The sequence below is a fragment of the Bos javanicus genome, chromosome 7, assembly GCF_032452875.1.
Source record: "Bos javanicus breed banteng chromosome 7, ARS-OSU_banteng_1.0, whole genome shotgun sequence".
Taxonomy (NCBI): domain Eukaryota; kingdom Metazoa; phylum Chordata; class Mammalia; order Artiodactyla; family Bovidae; genus Bos; species Bos javanicus.
In genome coordinates, this window is record NC_083874.1 from 24,065,581 (window position 1) to 24,093,348 (window position 27,768).

At 36.5% G+C, this 27,768-nt stretch overlaps 1 protein-coding gene and 1 non-coding gene across 2 annotated transcripts in view; one reads left to right on the plus strand and one right to left on the minus strand.

Annotated features, from left to right (window-relative positions):
- Positions 1-1,139: 1,139 nt before the first annotated feature.
- ADAMTS19 (ADAM metallopeptidase with thrombospondin type 1 motif 19) overlaps positions 1,140-27,768 on the minus strand; it is a 266,648-nt gene continuing 240,019 nt past the window's right edge. The window contains exons 22-23 of the mRNA XM_061422888.1: positions 5,115-5,292; positions 1,140-2,772 (exon numbers count right to left, since the gene is read on the minus strand). Coding sequence (XP_061278872.1) covers positions 2,621-2,772; positions 5,115-5,292 — 330 coding nt within the window. The 3' untranslated portion in view covers positions 1,140-2,620. The remainder of the gene's footprint in view (positions 2,773-5,114; positions 5,293-27,768) is intronic.
- TRNAQ-UUG (transfer RNA glutamine (anticodon UUG)) lies at positions 6,065-6,136 on the plus strand. The gene has a single exon. It is a non-coding gene; the product is annotated as a tRNA-Gln (tRNA).

Genomic DNA, 27,768 nt, shown 5'->3' on the forward strand with positions numbered 1-27,768 from the left:
AGGGTAAGTGGCTATTTCTGTGAGAACAAATCACTGCTTGTTTGGTGATTAAAGTGAACTAATGTAATCTTACAAGGCCGTGGGGTAGTCCTGTCATAGAATGGTGCCATGTTGGGGAATAATATTTTCTCTGCTATTGTTAGGCTGAGCCCTTGCGGTGGCTGTAGCTGGAGGGGGTCTTGGTGAGCAGAAGGTCATGTTCCTGAACCCATGCATACTCTCTAGTCCTGCCACTACTGTCTCTGTTCCTGGGCCCATGGGCAAGGACAAAGGTGGCTAATGAGAGAGACTGGCCAACATACACACAACTTGTCAACTTGTCCAACTGGTGACTAAGTCCTCCCTCCTGACAGTGCTCTTTGGTGTGCAGTTAAATGGAATGTAAGTTATTCACATACCTTTTCTTCAAAATTTCCTCATCACCCATTTTCAAACCATGCTCCTTCCAAGTCCTTGTCAGTCCTGCAAAACATCTGGATTGCAGTAAGATTACATTAGATCACTTTAATCACCGAACAGGCAGTGCACTATTTTCACAGAAATAGCCACTTACCCTGAATACGGATGTGTATCGCCAGCCTGCAAAGCTTCTGCAAAATACCATCCATGAACTTACCAAAAGCCTCATTCACTATTAGGGTGTTCCATATGATATATTGTTTCTAATTACCATGTCCCCCATCACCCTGAACACATGGCCTGACAGAATGATGCAGCAATGCCTTTTCTTCCCCAAGTGTTCAATTCTGGGTGAAGACATTTTGGAGGTTCTCAAAGATGTTGTGTAGGGTCTAATTCATCGATCAGTAAATGGTGACATTTCTGCACCAATTCATGGATTCAGGAATCAAGGGATGGCTTAAGAATGTTTTCTCTCACTGTGTAAGTTTTCCCTCTCCCATTCCCCTACTATCTTCCATAAGATGTGTTGAAATTGACTGGTTTTATATCTCAGCAATTAAACTAAAGGATACCCATAGTAAGGGACAATCTAGAAACAAACTGTACCTTATATGAAAATGAAGGTGAAAATATTAATAAGGGAAGTCTTAAGAACTATAAGGATTTTGAGGCTTTATTCTACTTGCAATCTATCAAGTTAGCCTGCCACACTTTCAGGGCAGAAGACACAAAACTCCTGGGTTAGAGTCAAAGAACTTTATTACTTACAGCAACAGCAGTAGCCAGAGAATCACTAGTTCCCTGAGCCCCACTTCCCAGAGGATGACATGAAGGGAGCCAGGCAGGACCTGTACATTCAGTGAACTGTGTTACAGGAGAGAGATCCCAATTTTAGGGAACTTGAAACTTTCATAATGAGAAATAAGCATGTTTGCCCTTTGCTCCAAAAAAGACACTATCTTTACCTTCCAAGGCTGTTCATTACACAAACATCCTTTAGAAGACAGTCCAGAACAAAAGCAGACAGTGCCAAGACATGTGGAAATGTGAGAGACTCATGAAGAACTGCCTCCCAACAGGAAGTTTCACATATTTTATTGAAAAATCTAAGAAATCATGTGAATCATGTACAATATTTTCTCACAAGAAAACCTTAAACTGGTTTTTAAACGTTTCACAGAATTGTAAAACTTTTTAATTTTTAAAAAGAAAAACACAATGAAACTACCACAGTATTATAAGATTTTTGTTTTTCCTTGTTCCTAGGGAAAAGGCTGAAAAACAGTAAATCTTCTCATTATGATTTGTGAGGCTAAGTACTATACTCTAATAAATCTGCTAAAAAGATACAAGGAAATGGGTGGATCAACGCTTTCTTTGTTCAAAATATTTTAAAAAGCTAAAATATAATGACAACATGTTAAAATAATACACATTTTTGTAGGATGTTACCATTTCTATAACGGTTTCTCTACACTATAGCAACAGTGCAATGGTGATTCAGTGTAAATCATTACAGTGTTTCATTGTTACAATACTTGTGTTCAAGTACATGTTCATGAACATGATCAAAGTCTCTATTCAGACTTTTCTTTTCCATTATTAAAATAAGGTTATAATTACAGTAGAATTTTTCCTATGGATATCTCTAAATCTGAACCCAACGCATAATACATTCTCTAAAAACCTGTTCAACACTATGAGGTTTGTTATGCTTACACATCTCCTGCAGATTACAGAAAATGGGCAAATTCTGCATCAGGATACCAAAGGAAAAAAAAAAATGGTATCTCTCCATATATAACTAAACTATTAGGCTAAATTAGTATATATTCTGGATAACTCAATGGTATTGTCAGGGAGAGAATAGCACCTTAGAGACAGCCCTAACTTAAAAAAAAATTGTTAAAAAATTTTTTTAAAGTCTAAAGATCTTGATTGGTTTTTGTTTTTCCCTTTTTATTTTTATTCTGGAAACTGGATCCAACTTATTTATATAAAATTATTTATGAAGCCATATAGTATAAATCAAAATGTTTGTAGAACCAAAGCAAACACCATATTGGATGTTTTGCAGGCAAAAAAAAAAAATAATAAATTAATTAATTTGATTAAATTATATGTAATCTGATAATATTTGGTCTGAACAACATGCTAGTGTGTGTGTTTATAAATAATGTAATTGCAAAGAGCTGTTGGCCAGCCAGCCTGCCAGAGGTCAACTCTTCTGCTGCAGCTTTTGGGCATAGAAGTCCCTGCACGTCTCACAGCAGCGCTGATACCACCGCATGTCTTGACAGAGGTTCTTCTCACGTATCACCCGGCAGTACACGGGCCACTGATCTCCCAGGCACTTGAAAGTCAGAGCAGCTGTGAAACAAACACAGGGAACTTAATACATGCAGGTAAACTAGGTGTCGTGAGTAGAAACAAACAGCAATCATTTAAGGAGGGGTTTTGTACACTCATGTTGACTCATATACATAACCTCCCAGCACATAAAAGACAGAGATAAACAAACATACTTTATAATAAAGGAGTACAGTGAATGAATACTGGCCTTACTCATGAGCTTTTATAGACTTATTAAAGATAGATTTCCCAAAGCCACTGAGGGTCCTGCAAATGGCTTTTAAGTTTCCATTTCGTGACTTCTATTTAATCTTCTTTTGGATTTTTAGTTGAGAAGATTAAAAAGAAAAATGAGTGTGTTCAATATGTTCACCATGATGAGAATACAAATTAATAAGTGCTATTATGGGTGAACTTGCAAAGAAACAGCAAAACAAAAAAATCTGCTTACACTTATTTCACATTCCTCGTTTCCTAGACAGCAGACATGTCTAGCTGTGATATCTAAGAGTCACAATTTCAGGCATCCTTAAAATCAAGGCTGATTAACAAAAGTGACTAAAATTTACAGTAATGAAGTGTTTGAAATGAGTTCTTGGTATAAAAAAATTCAGTGAGGTAAATTCGGCCCCAGTTTTTCCGAAGAAATATCGTGTTCTGGCATGTATAATGAAAGACAGTCTACTGCAACTGTTTCTTTTGCCACTATTCTCATATGATTCATTATTTTACATTTAAAAACCTTAGCTTTTCCAACCACTGTGCTTCTATGTTTGGGGATGTCCTTCAAGAAAAAATAAACAGAGAAAATGGAGTTTTAATTTAATTCTTCTTTTAATTCATTATTTTATGCCACATTTTATGTCAAGAAGGACTCCAAATAATTGTTGGAGAAAGGGATTATGTTGCTTTTGAATACAAGGATTTATCACATCTGCTCTAGGATTGCTTAACTTCTTGTCTTAACTAGTTTTAATTCTACTTGAACTGATTATTTCTTAGAAATGTTAATTATTTGGCTTAAAAAAGAGAATTTTTATATTTCCATGAAGAACCAAACTTTTCCATTTGATTGAATCTTATGCTTGGAGAAGTATCTATGACAAGTTAGCTCTTTGAATTTTGGCAATATTATTCTGTATGATTTAACTGACCCCCTGGAGATTATACATACAAATTAAAACTGAAGGTGTTCCCTCCTGGTAACCATACATTTGTTTTCTACAGCTGTATCTCTATTTATGTTTGTAAATAAGTTAATTTGCATCACTTTTTGAGATTCCACATATAAGTGATATTATATGATATTTGTTTTTCTTTGTCTGACTTATTTCACTCAGTGTGCCAAGAGGGAAAGGGGAGGGGGTAGGCTACATCGGGAGATCGGGATTGACATACACACAGCACAATATATAAAATAGATAACTAATAAGGGCCTACTGTAGAGCATAGGGAACTCTAGTGAATACTCTGTGATGGCCCACATGGGAAAAGAACATAAAGGAGTGGATATATGTATATGTATAACTGATTCACTTTGCTGTACTGCAGAAACTAACACAACGTTGGAAATCAACCACACTACTATAAAAATTAATTTTAAAAACAACACATAATGTTAAACAAATGAACCCAGTGACATCCAGGCAGCAGTGCTATGAAAAACTGCTAACTGCCACAAAAATAAAGGCTAATGCATTCATGAATACTTTTATGCAAATACAGGATATATTACTTAAAATACATACTCTACTTCTTGATGTTGTATTAGACTGACTGACAGTAACTGAGAATATATGTGAAAGCATTTTATAACATAAAACTATGTAAATCAATGCTACTACTATTTATTGATATTTAATATTATGTCCTTAAGTGTGAAAAAATCAGTACCTTTTGTTTAGTGGTGTAGATCCATGTACCTGCTCTCCTTGAAAGTGAGTTTTTTACTCTCTCTCTCTCCAAAGGATAATTTGTACCCAGGATTACAAGGAAGGCTATTAACAATGAAGAGATCCAAGATATACACTATAGCTTCACCTTTCCACCGACATTACCTTAACTGAGGGTTCTGCCATGGGACTGGTCAGAATAAAAAATATGGTTACATCCACCAACCCTTTTTAGGCTGATCTTGAGTGATTACGGCATTCGCATTTCCACAGCCTGGCTCTGAAGTGACAGCTCAGGAACGAAAATAGTTTTCATTTGGACTATATGGTTGAATAGATCCAATTTAGTCAGAAGCAAACTAATTAGTATAGATTGATAACTAAGCTTTAATGTGATACATAAAACAGAAGAAGCCATGATCATTTCTATGTCTGTCAAAATCACTCCCTTTTTTTGGATCTGCTTACCCAGCCTGGGTGATGTTATAGTATTGACATTAATCTTCTCATTGCAAGGCTGAAGGTGGCATGGTCTGTACGCTGCAGGTTTTTCTGAAGAAAAGCATTCATTTCCATGTCTTCCTGTGATCTTATGCATGCATTGAATAACACGGGACTGCATTCCTTTGCCACAGGTAATTGAGCACTAGGAGAGATACAAGGTTTTGTCAACTGTTCTTTTTGCTGTTTCCTTTTTCTGGGCTGTGAGTCACCTTTTCCTTATATTTGTTAAAACTGACATGAGCCACAACATCCAGGGTTGATATAAAACAAGGGTCAGAAACACTGCTGCTCATAAACTGGACACAATGCAGTTTAGAACACCTAGCTGACCTAAGGCAGAGCTTTGAGTGATGAATGATGATGTAGAATGAATAAACAACAAGGTCATACTGTAGAGCATGGGGAACTAGATCCAGTATCCTGTGATAAATCATAATGGAAAAGAATATGAAAAGGAATGCATACATATGTATAATGGAATCACTTTACTGTACAGCAGAAACTAATACAATAGTATAAATCAACTAAACTTCAGTAACATAAAAGTGAAAAAAAGTTTGAGAGTATGACTTGGGAAAGATAGTGGGTGATACCAGTAACACACTTGGACCGACAGTTTTTAAAGGTTTAATATCTAGTTTGCAACAAATGACTTGCTGTTCTTTAATTTAGTCACTGATGCTTGACAGTTAGATATGCCCAACTGTGGAGCTGTGTAGATATACACCAACTGTGGGAGCTGGTGAAGGACAGGGAGTCCTGGTGTGCTGCAGTCCATGGGGTCGCAAAGAGTCGGACACGACTGAGCAACTGAACTGAACTGAACTGTGGAGCTGAATCCTCATTATAGTCTTTCAATGTACTCATCCACTCTGGCCTTAAAATGTTTATTAATAACATCAACAGGGCAGAATTCCCTGGTGGTCCAGTGGTTAGGACTCCATGCTTTGACTGTTGGGACCCAGGTTCAATCCCTGGTCAGGGAACTAAGATCTTGCAAGACTTGCCCCCCCCCCCAAAAAATCAAATGGTGTATCAACTTGATGTGTTAATGAAATAATTGCTATGTCTTAGAAGATTGTTGTCATTGTTTAGTCACTGTGTCTGACTCTTTTGCGACCCTTGGACTGTAGCCCTCCAGACTTCTCTGTCCATGGGATTTCCCAGCAAGAATATCAGTGTGGATTGCCATTGCCTTCTCCAGGCAATCTTCCCAACCCAGGGATCAAACTCACATCTCCTGCATGGGCAGGTAGATTCCTTACCACTGAGCCACCTAAGAAGTCCATCTTGGCAGATAACATGATATCAAAAATTGTGCAAATATTTGAAAATCTTGTATTTTTCTAGTAAGACAGCCTTTTAACATATCTCCTGTAATGAAAAAATGCAATATACCTGTATCTCAGCTAAATATAGTTTGTTTTTATTTGTAAGTTATTTCAGAGAACATATTTAATGTACAATGTCTGTTTATTAAAGAAGTCTCTTGGGTCCCTGTATATCACTAGATTTAATTTGTTATACAGATAAGCTGAGGTCTAGATGAGTGAGAAAATACAAAAATTACACATGAGAGAGGGAATATGCTTGTGTTTCAAAAATATTTATTTACTAGTTATATTTTCTTTGCAATAAAGATTTAGTCATATTTGGCCAAATAGTTCTTAAAACTTAGATCTATTTAAAAACATGATCTCGGCACATTCTACTTGAAAACTGGTCAATACTTTATCTGATTGTCATCTTTTAGATATGCAGGCACAAGTTTTATAACCATTTCCCTTCATATTTTACCAAGTCATTGTTAGGATTTCATTTTCTTCTCAAGAATTTTCAGTTCTTCCTCTACTATCATCCTGGGTTCCAACTCTTTTTATTTTCATCAGCAGAAGCATTCTACACAAACCCTTATCACCTCAAGTCTGTATGCTACTGTTCACTTTGTCTTTAGCCTCCAGCCTTCTAGTCAATTACAAATATTAACAGAGAATATGTATTCTCTTAAAATTGCTTTATATACATAATCTCCTTGGAGTAACTTCAATTATTGAGTTGCCCATTGCCTACGAGATAAAGCCCAATATCCTCGAATGTCCAGGCTGGCATTTATCTACCTCCTCAAATTTGATTTTCTACCTCTCTGCTTTAGGAATCATTTGCTCTATAAAGCACTAATGTCCATGTACTTTCTACTCCCACAACTAGAACCGTGCTCATAGAAGGATTCCTTTCCAGATGCCTGGCCTCTTTTCAAATCACAATCTCAAATCCACTACCCTCACGAAGTGTTCCACAATTATCCCAGCTACTCATGCATATTTATGCAACATTTATGGTTTAAAACCATATACCTATCTATCTGAGGCTATCCCTTAGAATCACTTGGGAAAAAAAACCTTTTTAACTATATATTTTAAGGCCTAGAATTTCTAAGGCAGGAAACAGATGGAATCTGGTAATATACATTAAAAAAAAAAAGTACCTAGGTCATTTTGCTGCACAGCCTGAGTTTGAAAAACACTGATCTATAGTATGTATTCTACATTTGATGTAACCCAGTTTGTATTACTTCTTATCTCTGATCAATATATTTTCATGCATCTAGTGTGTCTCTTGGTAAATTTCAGACATCTAGTGAGTCTCTAGGTAAATTCTTGAAATTAAGCTCATTGTTCTATCACTTCGGAGAAGGCGATGGCACCCGACTCCAGTACTCTTGCCTGGAAAATCCCATGGACGGAGGAGCCTGGTGGGCTGCAGTCCATGGGGTCGCGAAGGGTCGGATGCGACTGAGCGACTTCACTTTCCCTTTTCCCTTTCATCCATTGGAGAAGGAGATGGCAACCCACTCCACTGTTCTTGCCTGGAGAATCCCAGGGATGGGGAAGCCTGGTGGGCTGCTGTCTATGGGGTCGCACAGAGTCGGACACGACTGAAGTGACTTAGCAGCAGTAGGAGCAGCAGTCATATCACTTTCAGTAATAAAACTTACATATCGTGTATAAAAATAGCTAAGAATAACACAATAACAATTGTATGTGCATGCTATTTATGCATCTACTTTACAGATAACTGATCTTTCTAAATTCTATAAATACTTCTACATAAAACCTTCTTTGCATCTGACGAATTCTAGCTTTATACAAATAGCCGATTAAAGAACAACTTAGATATTACACCCTTTTAAATCTGATTTTTTTTTCTCATTAACTTCTACAGGACCTAAATGCTTCTATTAGTTTAAGCTTTATTATAATTTAAAAGCTATTATAAGAGGAGTCATTGCTTACATGGTCTTTGTCCTTTGGAAGATTCTTAATATTATTCAATAGATACATGCATACAAACACCATGCTTCTTAGAAATATTTTCAGGAAAACTCAAAATAATTAAACTAAAAACTTTAAGTGGTTAAGTTTATGTGGAACTATATCATTCTAGTATCTGCTTTTCTAAAATTTCTGTAGATCTTGAAAGTAATCACAATATTGGAGACATGAAAAGAACAACAGAAGTTTTATAATAGATGAACTCCTTTTGATATAATAGAGACAGTTCTCAATCATATGTCAAAGAAGTCTAGTAATCAATCATAGACTATTACCAACCCTTTCAACTAATCTTATATTAACTCCAAAGGACATGTGTAAACCAAAGTAACATCATTTTTTCCAGGATCACAAAGTATATATACATGATAACTTAGAATACACAATTTTAGTAGATAATGGTTGAAGAGTGCTCCCATAAACTGTTTTTTAGAAAATTAAGAGAAAAAAGTTCATTTAATTGAAATCGCATCATTTCTGCCTTTGAAACTAATGGCATAAGCTTTATTATGAAATTAGCCCAACAGCTTTAGAATATTATTTTTATTAGAATACTTCAATAATAAAAACATCAAGATTTTAATAGTAATTATTTTCTTTATAAAATATATGTGGTAAAAATTTATTACAAATGTATGAAAAATAAACAGATATACTTGAAATTCCAAAGTATCTTCTAAACTATTTCTACTTTATTATAGAAGGTACTACTAAATAATTGGATAGCTTCTCAAATCACATCACTATGATTAAAGACAGACAAATATTAAAAGGAAAAGTCACTATAATTTTGGCTTGAAATGAAGAACTGCTGCTGCTGCTAAGTTGCCTCAGTCGTGTCCGACTCTGTGCGACCCCACAGACGGCAGCCCACCAGAATCCCCCAACCCTGGGATTCTCTAGGCAAGAACACTGGAGTGGGTTGCCATCTCCTTCTCCAATGCATGAAGGTGAAAAGTGCAAGTGAAGTCGCTCAGTCGTGTCTGACTCCCAGCGACCCCATGGACTGCAGCCCACCAGGCTCCCCCGTCCATGGGATCCTCCAGGCAAGAGAACTGGAGTGGGGTGCCATGGCTCTAATACTGTCTCTAGAATCTAATGTACCTGGGACTTAGTTTTCCTTTTCATTAAGTAAGGCACTGTAGTAGATCATAGCTACACTTTCAGGTCTAAATTACTATGAAAGGAAACACTCCAAATAATTTATTATTAAAAGTTACTGCAGTCAGGCAATTTTTAAGCAGTGACACTGCATAACAGTAAAGACTGCAAATTCATTATCTAATTATTCACTGTACTATCCAACATTGGTATGATAGCAGTCCACTAAATGATGTCTCAAAATTATATTTTGCTTGAATGTTTCAGAACATTCAATTGTTTATTGGCTTTTCAAATATTTACCGATTACCCACCATGTTCAGGATTCTGTGCAGAAGCTAAAAACAGCAGAAATGATCAATACTATGAAGCTGGTGTTTATTTAGGATCTATTAGATGCCAGATACTGGCATATAACTCTATTATATGCCATAACCTATATGCCAGATACAGGTTACATTTACTTTAATATCTCATATGAAGCCCATGAGCACTACTATTACTCCTTTTACACACAGGAGAAAAGAGAGGCTCAGATAAGTGAAACAAAGTGCACACAGTTTCACAGCTAAGAAGTGGTGGTACTGGAGTTTGAACTAATATGTACTAAAGTCAAAGATGGGACATGTAGACTACTCGATACTAGAAGATTGCCAATATTTCTCTTTATGTTAACAGAAATATTTCTTTTTTCTCTATCCTGCAGAATAACCTCTTATCCTAATTAGAAGGCTTTTTTTTTTTTTTGGAGTTGTGTTACTATAACACAGGCTACGTGGTATGAGATAAACTCTTTTGCCGTAAAGTCAACTAAGTAGCATGCTTTATCTTTAGACACAGTGATCATAGAATTTAACATCCAAATCAGAGCACTTGTGAAAGAAGTTCTGATAACTATTCGTAGACTATGGGCATAAAAAAGGATGGTCCTGGGTAATCTGGGATACACTGTCACACTATCTATAGATGACTTACTGACAGATCTATGTATTAGATGGTAAATGGACACATGAAATACCTATTATAATCCAGTCATTATCTAATATGCTTTTATACATAATATTTTGGTTAATCTTGCTCATAAACCTAATATCTGACTCTTTACAACCCCACAGATTGTAGCCCGCCAGGCTCCCCTGTTCATGGGATTCTCCAGGAGTCAAGGTTGCACTGGAGCAGGTTGCATGCCCTCTTCTAGGGGATCTTCTTGACCCTGGAATAGAACCTGCATCTCCTGGGGCTCTTGCACTGCAGGTGGATTCTTTTGCTGCTTAGCTAACGGGAAAGCCCATTTTCATTCACTCAATCAACAGATATTTAGTGAAACTATACAGTGGAAGTCAGAAATAGACTTAAGGCCCTAGATCTGATAGATAGAGTGCTTGATGAACGATGGAATGAGGTTCGTGACATTGTAGAGGAGACAGGGATCAAGACCATTCCCATAGAAAAGAAATGCAAAAAAGCGAAATGGCTGTCTGGGGAGGCCTTACAAATAGCTGTGAAAAGAAGAGAAGCGAAAAGCAAAGGAGAAAAGGAAAGACATAAACATCTGAATGCAGAGTTCCAAAGAACAGCAAGAAGAGATAAGAAAGTCTTCTTCAGCGATCAATGCAAAGAAATAGAGGAAAACAACAGAATGGGAAAGACTAGGGATCACTTCAAGAAAATCAGAGATACCAAAGGAACATTTCATGCAAAGATGAGCTCGATAAAGGACAGAAATGGTATGGACCTAACAGAAGCAGAAGATATTAAGAAGAGATGGCAAGAATACACAGAAGAACTGTACAAAAAGATCTTCACAACCCAGATAATCACGATGGTGTGATCACTGACCTAGAGCCAGACATCCTGGAATGTGAAGTCAAGTGGGCCTTAGAAAGCATCACTACGAACAAAGCTAGTAGAGATGATGGAATTCCAGTTGAACTATTCCAAATCCTGAAAGATGATGCTGTGAAAGTGCTGCACTCAACATGCCAGCAAATTTGGAAAACTCAGCAGTGGCCACAGGACTGGAAAAGGTCCGTTTTCATTCCAATCCCAAAGAAAGGCAATGCCAAAGAATGCTCAAACTACCACACAATTGCACTCATCTCACACGCTAGTAAAGTAATGCTCAAAATTCTCCAAGCCAGGCTTCAGCAATATGTGAACCGTGAACTTCCAGTTGTTCAAGCTGGTTTTAGAAAAGGCAGAGGAACCAGAGATCAAATTGCCAACATCTGCTGGATCATAGAAAAAGCAAGAGAGTTCCAGAAAAACATCTATTTCTGCTTTATTGACTATGCCAAAGCCTTTGACTGTGTGGATCACAATAAACTGTGGAAAATTCTGAGAGATGGGAATACCAGACAACCTGATCTGCCTCTTGAGACATTTGTATGCAGGTCAGGAAGCAACAGTTAGAACTGGACATGGAACAACAGACTGGTTCCAAATAGGAAAAGGAGTTCGTCAAGGCTGTATACTGTCACCCTGTTTATTTAACTTATATGCAGAGTACATCATGAGAAACGCTGGACTGGAAGAAACACAAGCTGGAATCAAGATTGCTGGGAGAAATATCAATAACCTCAGATATGCAGATGACACCTTATGGCAGAAAGTGAAGAGGAACTCAAAAGCCTCTTGATGAAAGTGAAAGTGGAGAGTGAAAAAGTTGGCTTAAAGCTCAACATTCAGAAAACGAAGATCATGGCATCCGGTCCCATCACTTCATGGGAAATAGATGGGGAAACAGTGGAAACAATGTCAGACTTTATTTTTCTGGGCTCCAAAATCACTACAGATGGTTACTGCAGCCATGAAATTAAAAGACGCTTACTCCTTGGAAGGAAAGTTATGACCAACCTAGATAGCATATTGAAAAGCAGGGACATTACTTTGCCAACAAAGGTCCGTCTAGTCAAGGCTATGGTTTTTCCTGTGGTCATGTATGGATGTGAGAGTCAGACTGTGGAGAAGGCTGAGCACTGAATAATTGATGCTTTTTTTTTTTTTTTTAGAATTGATGCTTTTGAACTGTGGTGTTGGAGAAGACTCTTGAGAGTCCCTTGGACTGCAAGGAGATCCAACCAGTCCATTCTGAAGGAGATCAGCCCTGGGATTTCTTTGGAAGGAATGATGCTAAAGCTGAAACTCCAGTACTTTGGCCTCCTCATGGGAAGAGGGATTGGGGGCAGGAGGAGAAGGGGACGACAGAGGATGAGATGGCTGGATGGCATCACTGACTTGATGGAAGTGAGTCTGAGTGAACTCCGGGAGTTGGTGATGGACAGGGAGGCCTGGCGTGCTGCGATTCATGGGGTCACAAAGAGTCAGACACAACTGAGCGACTGATCTGATCTGATCTGATGATGTGTCAAATACTCTTTTGGATACCAGAAAATAATAGTAAACGAAACAGACATCTGTGCCTTCATTCAGTTTACACTCTAATAGTGGGAAGTGAAAAGGTCAAGAATACATTGTATATCATATATTAACAAGTGCTATAGAAAAACTAAAGCTGGGAAGGAAGACTGGGAAAATTTGGGCTATGGGGTTTAGCAATTCAAATGGGATGATCAGGGAAGGAAGGACTCATGGAGAAAGTGACAAAGACATATTCCATGTGAAGGAGAAGCAAACCTCAAATGCAATCTTCTGTTTCCAAATACAATGTTCCTTCCATTGTGTTTTTACAGATCTTGGATCAATTTCAATGAATTTCTCTTTCCATTTTCTTCCTTCCTTCCTTCTTTCCTTGCCCCCTCCCTCCCTCCCTCCCTTCAATCTTTTTTCTAATACATTTTAAACTTCTTCACATATGTACTAGGTTAAAATATATTAGAGACAAGGCAGCACTCTAGACATCCACTGAATGCCAAAATGCTAAAATGTCAAAATCAATTTGCCAGCAACTGGTCAAAAAAAGAAAAAGAAAAACACAGGGTGTACCAGATAAGTCGCCATTGATCTTTCTTTTACAAGGAATGTTTCCTGACTAAAGTTATTTAAAAAGAGAGACTTGTACTGTCTGACAAGTAATCTGTTCCCCAAACAGTTTTAATATTGCCCTGAAGGACCTTTGAAACTAAGCACCTCATGAATCAGTTCCATGAATTAGAAGTCTTTAATTCTAAACAGGAAACACAATCCTGATGTACTAGGTTTACATAGTAAAAAAGGGAAACAGTAATCTTTAGAACAAACTTAAATAAGCAAGGCACAACAAAAAAAAATGATGCTGGTAATCGCCCTTTTCCACCTAAAGTATCTGAAAACAAAATTTGCTTTGACATAATGTATTCATCATTTCAATCTACCTGAGAAAATGATGACATTCCCTGCACTTGAGCATTATCTTTAGATAAGGTCATTATAGATTTCTCCGAAAATGGAATAAACTCTTTCTTGACCTAGGATATTTAGTGACAATCTCTAAGATTGTATTAAATTATGTCTACATTCGTTTTCATGTCAAACACTAAATATGACAAAGGAAACTTCAATAATTCAAACAGTCTGAACTATTAAAATGATTAGAGACATAGTTTAATGAATGAGAAAAATGAATGCAAATGGTAGCAAATTAGCAAGAAGACTATATTCTCTCTTAAAATGAGATCTCTGGAGAAGGGAATGTCTACGCAGTTCAGTTCAGTCACTCAATCGTGTCAGACTCTGCGACCCCATGGACTGCAGCACACCAGGCCTCCCTGTCCATCGCCAACTCCCAGAGTTTACTCAAACTCACGTCCATTGAGTCGGTGATGCCATCTAGCCATCTCATCCTCTGTCGTCCCCTTCTCCTCCTACCTTCAATCTTTCCCAGCATCAGGGTCTTTTCAAATGAGTCAGTTCTTCACATCTGGTGGCCAAAGTATTGGAGGTTCAGCTTCAACATCAGTCCTTCCAATGAACACTCAGGACTGATTTCCTTTAGGATGGACTGGTTGGATCTCCTTGCTGTCCAAGGGTTTCTCAAGAGTCTTCTCCAACACCACATTTCAAAAGCATCAATTACTCGGCGCTCACTTTTCTTTATAGACCAACTCTCACATCCATATATAACTATTGGAAAAACCACAGCTTTGACTAGACGGACGTTTGTTGGCAAAGTAATATCTCTGCTTTTTAATATGCTGTCTAGGTTAGTCATAACTTTCCTTCCAAGGAGCAAGAGTCTTTTAATTTCATGGCTGCAGTCACCATCTGCAGTGATTTTGGAGCCCAAAAATATAAAGTCTGTCACTGTCTCCACTGTTTACCCATCTATTTGCCATGAAGTGATGGGATCAGATGCCATGATCTTAGTTTTCTGAATGTTGAATTTTAAGACAACTTTTTCGCTCTCCTCCTTTACTTTCATCAAGAGGCTCTTTAGTTCTTCTTCACTTTCTGCCATAAGGGTGGTGTCATCTGCATATCTGAGGTTATTGATATTTCTCCCTGCAATCTTGATTCCAGCTTGTGCTTTATCCAGCCCAGAGTTTCTCATGATGTACTCTGCATATAAATTAAATAAGCAGGGTGACAGTATACAGCCTTGACGTACTCCTTTCCCTATTTGGAACCAATCTCACTCCAGTATTATTGCCTGGAAAATTTGATGTACAGTGGAGGCTGGGAGGCCTACAGTCCCTGGGATTGCCAAGAGTCGGATATGACTGAGTAACTAACACTTTCACATCATGTATTATAGACCCTTAAAACTATTTCCATTATTTAAAACTTTCTTTTTGTCATTGTTACACCACACAATAAGAGCTAACTAGCCTTATTATTTTTTTTTTAACTTTACAATATTGTATTGGTTTTGCCATATATCAACATGAATCCACCACAGGTATACACGTGTTCCCCATCCTGAACCCTCCTCCTTCCTCCCTCCCTGTACCATCCCTCTGGGTCGTCCCAGTGCACCAGCCCCAAGCATCCAGTATCGTGAATGGAACCTGGACTGGCGACTTGTTTCATATATGACATTATACATATTTCAGTGCCATTCTCCCAAATCATCCCACCCTCTCCCTCTCCCACAGAGTCCAAAAGACTGTTCTATACATCATTGTCTCTTTGCTGTCTCGTATACCAATATACGAGATAATATAACAATATATATTATATATATATGTCAATCAAAAAACAATATATATATATATATATATATCTCGTATAACAATAGGGTTATTGTTACCATCTTTCTAAAATCCCATATATATATGCGTTAGTATACTGTATTGGTGTTTTTCTTTGTGGCTTACTTCACTCTGTATAATAGGCTCCAGTTTCATCCACCTCATTAGAACTGATTCAAATGTATTCTTTTTAATGGCTGAATAATACTCCATTGTGTATATGTGCCACAGCTTTAACTTTATTTTACCTAAGGAAATTTCATCTGAATAAACTAACTGAAAAGGAAATATTTGGGGAAGAATAAGCAATATCCAAGCTGATGGAAGAGTACAGTGGACGCTTATCTAACTCACACGTTTATCATATTCCAACAATGGCCAACAAGGGTCTGGTGATCGAGATGTAAAGTCTTGGAAAGTTATATTTACTAAGTTAGATGCTAACCCTGAGTGGGCAGGGTTTGCCGATAAATGCAGGTTAAGATGCCAGCATGATCTGACAAATTTGTGGTTTGTGAATAAATGTAAATAAATGAGGAACATAGAAAAAAAAGTAGGAAACAAAACAAAGTCAAAAAATTCTTAACAAATTCTCAACTGAGGCATTGTCCTAAAAACAAAAGGTTGAAATGAACTCTGAATAGCCAGGAAGTCCATCTCATGGACCAGCCACGGTGTGCAATTCCTTCTTCCACCATAAAGATGGATGAGCTTCCACCACAGCTCAAAAATTGTAGTAAGCTCAAATTTTAGCAAGAGACTGACCATGGACATTTCACTCCTAACAGAATTATTTATAGCATTAATAGTGCTGCTAAGATCTTGGTTTAATACTTGGAAAAATATGTAAACACCTTATACTAGGTGTTTAGGGAAAGGCCATTTATCCTGAGACATTTTATTGATGCTATAATTTCACTATGCTGTGTGTGCTATAAAATAACTGTGGCCTGATGAAATCTTTCTTCAAGCCTAATCTGATACACTGAGGATAAATAGCTCTTATATAGCATATTGGTATAAATACATTTTGGTGGATCAAATAAACATATAAGGAATGAGTATACTCTGTTACTAAATTTTTATTATATTATATAGAAATATTCATTTCATGATGGCTTTGAGTATGCTTATCAAGAATATGTATCTTTTAAAATAATCTACATATATTGTTCCCCCAAATGTCTATGAATACCACAATGCTTAGAGGCATAAATCCTCTAACTACTAGTGAATAAAAGCAAACATGCTCTGTAATACACTGACTTGAGTAAAACATGACTGTACAGGCACTAATAAATAGGTATCTACAAGTTTATAAAGTGTCAAACGAGGGACAAAAACAGTGAACATGACTTTAGGAGGCTCTCAAAGCTCATCCATAGCATCACTTGAATCCACTTTTGTAAAGTGCAAAATTATCTGTCACTGAAAGTTCATGAATCATGTAGGAATATCCATAAGGGCTCATGATATAATCTATCTGATATGTCTCTGCCAAATTTACCAAAGAACAGTGTCCTTTTGTCTAAGGAGTAACCTACGTGCTTCTGAATAACTTAATTTCACCTAAAAACCCTTTATGAATGGGATATCTATAAATATCTCTTAATTACTCTTCTATATAGAGAAGAGACACTCATTGTTTCCATTGATGTCTGATTTTTGCACTGCTTCTGTGCTCCATGGGTTCTAGGATCAAGTAGATATATTCTGCATATGCAACTTTCAGCTGCAAAAGATTTCCCTATCTAGTCTTCAGTATTGGGATCCTATGGTAAAATGCCAAACGTTAAAGTTACTGGTTAAATATTAGTTTCCACCTTTCCTTTCAGGACTTCAGAATAGGCACACAGGCAATGCTCAGTGCTAGTTCTTACTCTGAATATTTAGATAACCTACGTTTGGGAACCAATCAGGACACTGTGATCTAAGTAAATTTGTATACTTAGGTTAAATAATCAACTTGTTTGCCTGTTAATCTATGCATGTTTAACTCTGAAGTTACTGTAAAACTCTTCAACATGCTGAATCCCATAAAATATTCTTTTAAACATTATACCAAAGAGTCAGGATCCCAGAAATAAAAATACTACTGTATTTATTTGGAGTTTTATTGGATAACAAATATAACTAGTCTACTTTTAAATTCCTTGAAAAAAATCCCCAAATTTCAGGATATTTAGGGGTTAAAAATAATAATTCTCACACTTGGCCAGCACAGAGATTACCCGAGATTCCTTCCTTCTAGACTGTGCCAAAGATATATATTCTGGAGAGAATGTGTATTCTCCAGGCCAACAGCTAAGGAAGGCTCTGTAATGCTTTACTCATTTCCAGCTGGCCTCTGTAAGAAATAGGAATTCCTAAATTAAGAGAAAATTGTCACTGGCAGACAGAACTTTTTTTTAACCAATATAATAGACAACCTTCTAGAACCTGATATAATTTATAATGATAAGTGCCAATCTCTAACAAGGTTAACAGCATTGACTTGGATAATTTGTCTTTGGGAATAAATGGATTATTCCAAAGTAGTTTAACGAGAGTGAAGTAGCATTCACAGTGGAGTGTGGACCTCGTAAGGAAACTAAATGATGACTTCTACTGGAAATTATTAGCACAGCATTCCTATTCATTTATGTATATGTTTGGCAGTTCCATCTTTAAACTTTTTAATAAAGTGAGTGTGAAACAAGCATACTAAGGAACAAAAGTTAGCTTTGTTTTTTAAGATTTGCAATTTATTTTGGTCAGTGTTGCAACATCTTTAAACACAGTTCATCTGCTTTATTTAACACATGGATATTTGGGATTGAATCTATTCCTAGAGGTCAGACATTGAGGATTTTTTGCATATGTATTTAATTAATTCATCACTTGGTTCTACAGTTCAACTATTTTTGTCTCTTTCATGAAAATGTTTGCATAGAGTTACTGCAAATCAAGGAAATGTGTGTGGCAAAAATCAAGTGGATTGCTTATGAATGATTAGCAGGGAACTGAATGTGTTATGAAAGGTCATAATAATCGCCCCAATCATTTTTTATATCAAAGTATATACATTGATCACCACAATAATGGAATTAAAACAAGATGTTTTGCATTAAGAAGCAATTAATAAATACAAAGTCCTGAGCACATTTGCAGTTCTGTCAGTGTGGAGCCTATGAATCACAGGCTGTTGCAGAGGTGAAAAAAGACCAGCAGTCCGTTTCTATTTTATCACTATCATCCCAGGGAAACATCTTCCCACCAGAGACAGTTGTTTGGAAAGACAGTGATTGAATTTCCTTTTCCAATTAAATACTTTCCAGGTCTAGTATAACAACCCTATGTCAAAAAGGGATCAGATCCTTTGGGGCCATGTTAGAGTAAGTGTGTGTTTTTTGTTTTTAGTAAATAAAATCTTGATTTAAAATAGTACAGAGTACATTATATAGCAACCTTTAACTTATTCCAACCTGAAATATACCACATATTTCCCAGTTCACAGAGAAAATCCTTAACTGTGCTTTGTTTCTATCTGCTGCCTTCCTTCTAGGTTAGATAACTGCTCTCCAACCTTTTGTCAGGTATTGACACATGAATTCCAGACAATGCAAAACAGGTCTGCCAGCTTCCTTGAAGTTCAACCTGAAGCCTCCTTTAGGTTTAAATAGCATGTTACTCAAATATGGCTGGATTTACTTTTTTTTAATTAAAAACATCACATTTTTAAGTAGTTTGATATACCATACAGAAAAAGGTCAAGGGAGTTGCATGTTTACATAAAATTGTATTGATTACCTTAATATTCCTGGAGAAAGATAAGCTAGTGACTAATTTTTCCTAGTAAAATACATGAAGCATTGTAATTGTTATAGAACTAGAGTCAGAAAAATAGATCAGAAGAAAAGAAATGCAATGCTTAGATGTATCATACATTTTTTGCTTACTCGATGAAAAAGTTTAAGCAGTCATTTATTCAATAAAAATCACTGCTTGTCATGCTATGGTATGTTCATTCAGAGGAATATGTGAAAGGGCTTAAACGGTTAAGACAATGAAACAGCAACAATGTAAGGCAATAAATATTGAGAAAAATGAGTCGATAAGCACAAAACACATTTTGTTATTTACTGGGGAGATGAGGTACTTGAGGTAGTCCTTAAAGGACTTGGATGGTTGGAAAACAAATACATTCAGGTGATAAGGTGTATACACCAAGACGTGGAGATTGTAAAAGTACAAACGGCTCAGGTCTGAGCTTACTGGAGATACCGAATTAATGAGAACAAAGAGACGATTCTCAATAGGTAGGTTAAGATCAGCAATAGAAAGCTTTGAACACCTGAGTGAGTACGTGAAAGTGCAAGTTTTAGTCGCTCAGTTGTGTCCGACTCTCTGTGACCTCATGGACTGTAGCCTACCAGGCTCCTCCGTCCACGGGATTTTCCAGGCAACAGTACTGGAGTGGATTGCCATTTCCTTCTCCAGAGGGTCTTCCCGACCCAGGGATCAAACGTAGGTGTCCCACAGTGTAGAAAGATGCTTTACCATCTGAGCCACCAGGGAAGTCTTAGTTGACAGTAAAGTCCTTTAGTTGACAGTAAAGCCGATGCCAATTCTCTGAAACTGTTTGAACTGTTGGTTAGAGTGGTGAAGCCATCCCTATGAATGAATGAATCTGTAAGAGGGCAGTCTGGGGGTACAGAAGCACATTAGAAGTTGTTAACTCTAGTCATGGTGAAAATATTTATTAAAAGGCCTTTATTTTTTAATAAAAGTATTTATTAAAAGAGAGTGAAGAGCAACACCCTACTTGTGAATAGCACAAAAAGTGTGAAGGATACCTTCCGCATGTGTGTTTGGGAAGATGGCATTGACATTTTTCGAGAAAAAGGAAACTGGGAGTGGGATATATTTCAAGGAAACAAAATGAAGAACTTTGTTTTGAGAAAATATGAGAATGCCACTGGCACAGTCCTATAGCAGCTAATGTTTGGGAATAAAGAACCAGTGTCCCCTCGAGTCCCTCTGAGCTTCAATTTCATTGAACATTCTTAAGCATCCTTTCTTTCTTGTTTCTCATGTCTTTTCCTCCTGTTTCTGTGAATACCCCCTTTTCAGTCCCTTTTACTAGCAGGTGCTTCTTTCCTCACATGTCTTTAAAGAAAGGAGTTTTTCATGGCTGCCACTTTTGTTCTTCATCTACACCCTCTCTTCGGGCCCACTTATACTTCAAGATGTAAACACTGCCTACACGTTGGTGATTCCAAAATGTATATTCCATCCCATTCCTTTCCTCTGATCTACCTACTAGATACCAGCATTCAGTTCTCTTATGGGTGCATGAAACTTAGTCCAAATAGAATTCACAATCCTTCCCCTCCAACTTGATTCATCTCTAGGATTTCCTATCTCATGTGAATGTGGGATTCCTTTTAAACACATGAATCCCTCCCTCCTTTTCACCTCACACAGAAGATCAACCCTGCTTCTGTTCATTTTAACCTCATAACAGTTTCTCAAAGCCAACCATTGTCCCTATCTCTACTGACACTACAATATGAATGGTCAGCATTTATTTAGTTACTATGTAACTGACACTTTGCTAATAACTCTTCATAAATGATTTCATCTGGCTTCAGTAATTTACTGACCAGAACATTCTGAATTCAAACCCAGGGCTGTCTGATTCCAAGACAACACCAAGTTGTCTCATCAATTACCTAACTCACAAAATCCTCTCCCCTTCATAGAAATTATATAGTATTCGCTTAGCATCTGTCTATATTTAAGACATCAATCATTTTTGAGACTGCAGCATGAAAAATGTAACTATTAAGAAAGAATTTTAATTTCTGACAGAAACCATTCACCAGTTTATAAAATGAAAGGTAATTTATGGAGATGGGAGGTAGAATTTTGAGTACAGAAGGCCCTTTCCTTCAATGTAATTCAAATAAATTGTTCTTTGTTTATCTGTGTAGAGAAATGTTAATATGTATAAAAACAATACATGTAAATAACTTTAGTTTACACTATGTAACTCTTCTACATAATATTTACTATTTAATAGTAGGTCTTGGAGAAATTCTCTCATCATTATGTATATACAAATACACTTTTAAAAATGACAGTATTCCACTGTGTATAGTATTATGAGTCATACAACTAGTTAATGGATGGGTGGGTTATTTTCAAGTGTGTGTTGTTCCAAACAAGACCGCAATGAGCATCTTCATAAATACAGTGAGTAAATTATGTGAGAATGTCTGTAAGAAAATTCTATGACAGTGGAGCTGTTGAGTCTAAGAATGTGTACATTTCAAAATAAGATTTTTTTTCACGTATCAAAATGATAGAAAATTTGATAATATCCAATTTTAGAAGCAGTGTGAGAAAACGTATGTGGAAGCAACTGGGCAGAATTTAGTAGAAACTGCTTCCTCTGTATGGCAGACCCAGACTATCCCCCAACCCACTTCTCTCGTTGCCTTGCTGAGCCCTGGAGCTGTGTGTGTGTGTGTATTTTTTAAACTTGTTTGTTCGTTTTAGTTCTTCTATATGGACTCGTATATATTCTATACATAGTACATAAAGTTATAAAGTATGTATTTTTATAATCCATTCTGTTATTTGTGCTTTTGTCTCCTAAGGTGTTTGCATAACTCAACAATGTTTTTCCTTTGACTACACACATCACTGACATAAAAGATGATGAAGCACAGCCCAAATAGAATTCATAGTCCTTCCCCTCCAACTTGGTTCATCCCTAGGCTTTCCTATCTCATAACATAGAACCACTATCTCTACAAGTTTTTCAGACCAGAAAACTATTACTTTTACTTGCACAGAGTATTTTGAAACTCAGGGAGACATTCAGTTGCTTTGGCACCTTTTGCAGATGTGGGGGCTGAGGTTAGGGGGCCTAAGGACCTGCTCTTCTGCATAGAAGACTGCTGCAGGTTGTGCACTGCAGCTATACTGAGGCTGGAGAGCCAGAGTTAACTTGAAGCAGAGCAGAGACCTGTTTGTTAAGACAATTTTCCCCTTCATTATGTTATGCATCCATCGGATGCTTTTCTGGGCTTCCTAGGTGGTGCTACTGGTAAAGAACCCACTTGCCAATGCAGGAGATGCAAGAGATGCGGGTTCGACCCCTGGGTTAGAAAGATTCCCTGGAGGGGGAAATGACAACCCACTCCAGTATTCTTGCCTGGAGAATCCTAAGGACAGAGGAGCCTGGTGGGCTACAGTCCATGGGTCACAAAGAGTCAGACATGAGTGAAGTGAGTTAGCATGATGCCTTTCTAACTAGCTGATCATTTGCATATTTTTCCTTGTATTGTATCCATCTCCTTCCCTGGGTGTCCTGGTGATCTGGTTATATCTATCTCTGGATATCCTCTGGTATTTGATGAACATATACTTTCCTAAATCTAAGTAAAAAACAATCAGTGCTAAAACTGCTGATTTTAATTTTATACAGCCATCAAATTTCATTATATTTTTATGTGAAACTTTACCCTGCCCCACCTATTGAAGTTCAGTGTCCCCAAAATGAGCTTTGGCCTGCTTCATACTCCACCCCTATAAAGGACATCAAGAATAATTTTTAACTCAATGATATATATTTGCTGAATTACTTCTGGGTATGGTTTAGAAGGTAAAATTATAGATGTCCTGGTATGCCACACAAAAGAACTGACAACACTATTTTAAGATTCTAGTGACTTTTCAAGGATCTATTAAGAAGACAGTATTTTTAAACCCTGTGGATTAAAAAAAATATTTCTCCCTATTTTCCAATCCAAAAGATGTTAAAAAATATTGACAATGAACATGTACATAGAGACACTCCTTCAATCTCTTTAAATTATACATTTTCTTTAGATAGAAGACATACACACAGTATGTGTGCTTCATTCTTCTGAAGCTAATATATTTCTGCTATGTTTAATTATACCAGCCAAAAGCATTTAATTACATTGAATAATTGGGAATATTTTGAAAACTCAATTTTTAAAAATATATCTGGGGCAATAGACAAGACTCTGAAGAGATCTTAAAAATAAAAATGATAACAATGCAAAACTGTCTCATTCTCTGGCAGTACATAGAGACAGAGACAAAACAATTTGATAGCCGACAGTTCAGGGATTTTGTGCATGGTTTAGAAGATGGCTATCTTTTTCAGATAGAATGGTAAGTACCAAGTTGAGTAAATGCTTGGTGGATGTATCTACACAAAATAATAGAAAGTCTCTTTTGAGGAGAAGCATCTTATATATCATTGAGGAATTTCTTCAGTATGAACAGCCTACTCAGAGATAAGTGCATTTTTTAAAGTAAATTTTCCTATAATGCAAAATATCTCTTCTTTAGGATATTGTGGGATAGGTTTTCTCAATGCCTATATGCTTAAAATGAAGCCCATAGTCTTTGCTTTCTTTAATTCACTGACTGAGTTAACAATTACAGAACTCAGGATCATAGATTCAGAGGCACTCCTGCTAGCTCAACTGGTGAAGAGCTGCCTGCCAATACAGGAGACACAAGAGACGCAGGTTAGATCCCTGGGTCAGGAAGATCCCCTGGAGGAGGGCATGGCAATCCACTCTAGCATTCTTGCCTGGAAAATTCCATGGCCAGAGGAGCCTGGCAGGCTATAGTCCATGGGTCACATAGAGTCGGACACGACTGAGTGCATGCACACAGATGATAGATTCATATTTGTTAATTGTACAGCTGCTCAAATTTTCCTATCTTATGAGATTATCTATTAGCATAAAAATGATAAGCAGTTATCTTCTCCAAATATCAATAGACTGGTAGATATAATTAGAAAATAATACTAAATAGAAATGCTAATCCATCTCAAGAACAGTTTTCTGGATTACAGACTATTTCAGTTTGGTTTCAATCTACAAATTTTCTCAAGGTAGAAAAAATATTTACAAAGCTAGATTTTGAAATTTAATCTATTGTAAGCTTTTGTAAAGTGTGTTATACTAAATAACAAACTAGCTACATACTCTGTAAAAGTGATTCTTGGTAAAAAAAAGAAAAGAAAAGTGAAATACCAGAGTCTCTCTTAGGGCTTCCCTGATAGCTCAGCTGGTAAAGAATCCGTCTGCAATGCAGGAGACTCTGGTTCAATTTCCGGGTCAGGAAGTTCCCCTGGAGAAGGGATAGGCTGCCCACTCCTATATTCTGGCCTGGAGAATTCCATGAATGCTATAGTCCATGGGGTCACAAAACTCGAAACCGGCTGAGTGACTTTCACTTCACATAGTCTCTCTTTGGGATCTGCCATGTACAGAAGAATGCTAAAGGATCTGAAAATTTTTTGAGCATAGATTATTTGATTGTCTTTATTTTTAAATTTTTTTTTTAAATTTTATTTTATTTTTAAACTTTACAAAATTGTATTAGTTTTGCCAAATATCGAAATGAATCCACCACAGGTATACATGTGTTCCCCATCCTGAACCCTCCTCCCTCCTCCCTCCCCATACCATCCCTCTGGGTCATCCCAGTGCACCAGCCTCAAGCATCCAGTATCGTGATTATCTTTAACTATAGTATTTCTCTCACATGGAAACCACATCCTAATGAATGAGTTTCCCATGGAATATAATTCTGGAAATGCAAGAATTCATAAATTAATATGAATTCAGTCTTATAAAATGATGACATTCAGGTCTTTGGTAAATACTAAATTTACTAATCAATCTACTTAACAATATATTTTCTCCATCTAGCAGTTCCCATTTTATTAATTCTTTTTACTCTCTAGTTTCAGAATATACTTAAACATTTCTATTTTTACATTCTAGTAAGATATTTAATTTATTTACTGTTACTGCTAATAATTTCTTTAAATTCGAAAGGGAAATCCTTCTAACAAGTGATTGAGCTTCTACTAACCTGTAACAGCCCACTTAGTTTAGCTGTATTAAAACCAGGGATCTATACATATATTCATTTGAATTCTGGAACATTCTATAAGTTGATTGAGTTGGGGTGGGGTATATGAAGCACTGCATCATCAGTCCATCTATGTAAGAATCCATAGTCAAAAGGTTCTATTCTGGCCACTGGGTAACAAGAACTCCCTATTCTTCAATTTTTGGATCTCAGTTTTCTTTTCTTTTTTTTTTTTTTTGGTTCCTTTTCTTTTAATATAGTAACACTAGGCTGTAGAGATGCATGATTAAAAATGTGGTATCATCTAGTAATTTGTTTTAGGATACTCTTGATTGCTCTGATCAAGTTTTAAGTTTCCTTCATTGATTCCTAAGTTTTCCTTCAGTGAAATGTCTTATGTAATTATTCCAATTTCCTACAAATGGTGGTAAGTCACAACTACCAGTGTCAGTGTTAATTGGAGTGACAAGCTTCTATGTGGAAAGCCGAAGGCAAATCATCAGGCCAAGGACCTACGAGGTCTGGGAACAGGCAATTCGTCTAAGACTCCACTGTAACAAACAGCAAGAAATACAAGAATGTTTTTCCAGGGACATGTGAAATGGTGCAAACCACCAAGCCACTTATTTATACTGACTGCTGACCAATCTGGATAAAGTGCCTGTTATGAATTGCTTTAACTTAATAATTATGCAGTATGAGACTACTTTAAGGTTATATATCTTGATTACCCAAAGAGCATTACTTAGAATACTGGCAAGATTTACATGATAATTTAACTCTCTTTTTGAACTTCTTTTAAAAAATTAGATAGGTAATGACACAGGAAATAGCACACTTATTTTCCCATAGCTATTACCAAGTCCTAGGACAATATAATACACCAGGTAGATTTTAATGGTATTTGAAGCATATGTATTAAGAAAATTATTCTGACTAAAAATAATCCAGATATAGTCAAGTCTTTCACAGTTACAGAAATGAATTATCAAGCAATCAATATGATTTGAGTTTTAGTTATAACGCTTCTCAGAGAAAATGCAAAAAAATCATCATAAAATGCCATTTTGAGACTGCTTTAGAAAATCTTTACTATGAGAATGATCTCAAAATAAGAAGAATTCCTATTAACGTAAGTGTTATTTTCTAAAGTATTTATTTATTTGGTTGCTCCAGTCTTAATTGTGGCATGTGGAATCTTTAGTCGTAGCAAGTGGGATCTAGTTCCCTGACCGGAACCAAACCTGGGCCCTCCTGCATTGGCGATGTGGAGTCTTAGCCACTGGACCACCAGGGAAGTCCCAACTTCAATGTTATTTTTATAGTTAGAAAGCGGGTATTAGTTTGATGTAATTCCCCTATTCATTAGAAAAAATGACCTTCGTTTTTAGATTCTTCTTCTATTCAAATGAATATACTGAATACAACTGTGGTTTCCTTTTGCAGGTAAGTTAAAAATAACTCACCATACTGCAAGCTTAAATATTTTCTACTTCTAAACAAAGCTATACCATATTACCTATATAATTAAATCACTCAGAATGATTTATTGTGCTTCCACCGCATTATTTTCTATTATATAATTACAAAAGACTCACAATGTCTTACCCAAAACTCTATTAATCATGTCATAATTTGGAATGTGGCCAAATCTAGTCACCTTCTGGAATTTTAAAGGGCTATATTAAGTTTAAATTGTACACTATGTATGGAATCCAAGAATAAGCCACAATTACGTGCAATTTCAAGGTGTTTTGTTTGGTCTTTAAAGTTCACTTGAATAAGTATAAATCATTTCTTAATACTGCACAGAAAAATTTACTCTATAGAAGCTTGATGAAGGACCAAACTCTGTATAGAAAGTAGATAAAATAATACTCTTTTATTTGCTCCTCTACTGGCCTCCAATAATGAAAACAAGAAGTTTCAGAATTTTAAGTAAAGGCAGAAAGATCAAATTCAGCCAGAAAATATAGCATTTCATTAAGCATAAGAGACTACATTATTTTTTTCAAGTCAGTGTTCTATGCTTAGGACAGTTTAAATGAGTAAATACAGATTTATAATGCCAGAAAACAGATGGGTCATGTTTTGCTTTCCCAGGAAAGACCCTAAGGCCGAATATATATCAGAATGTGG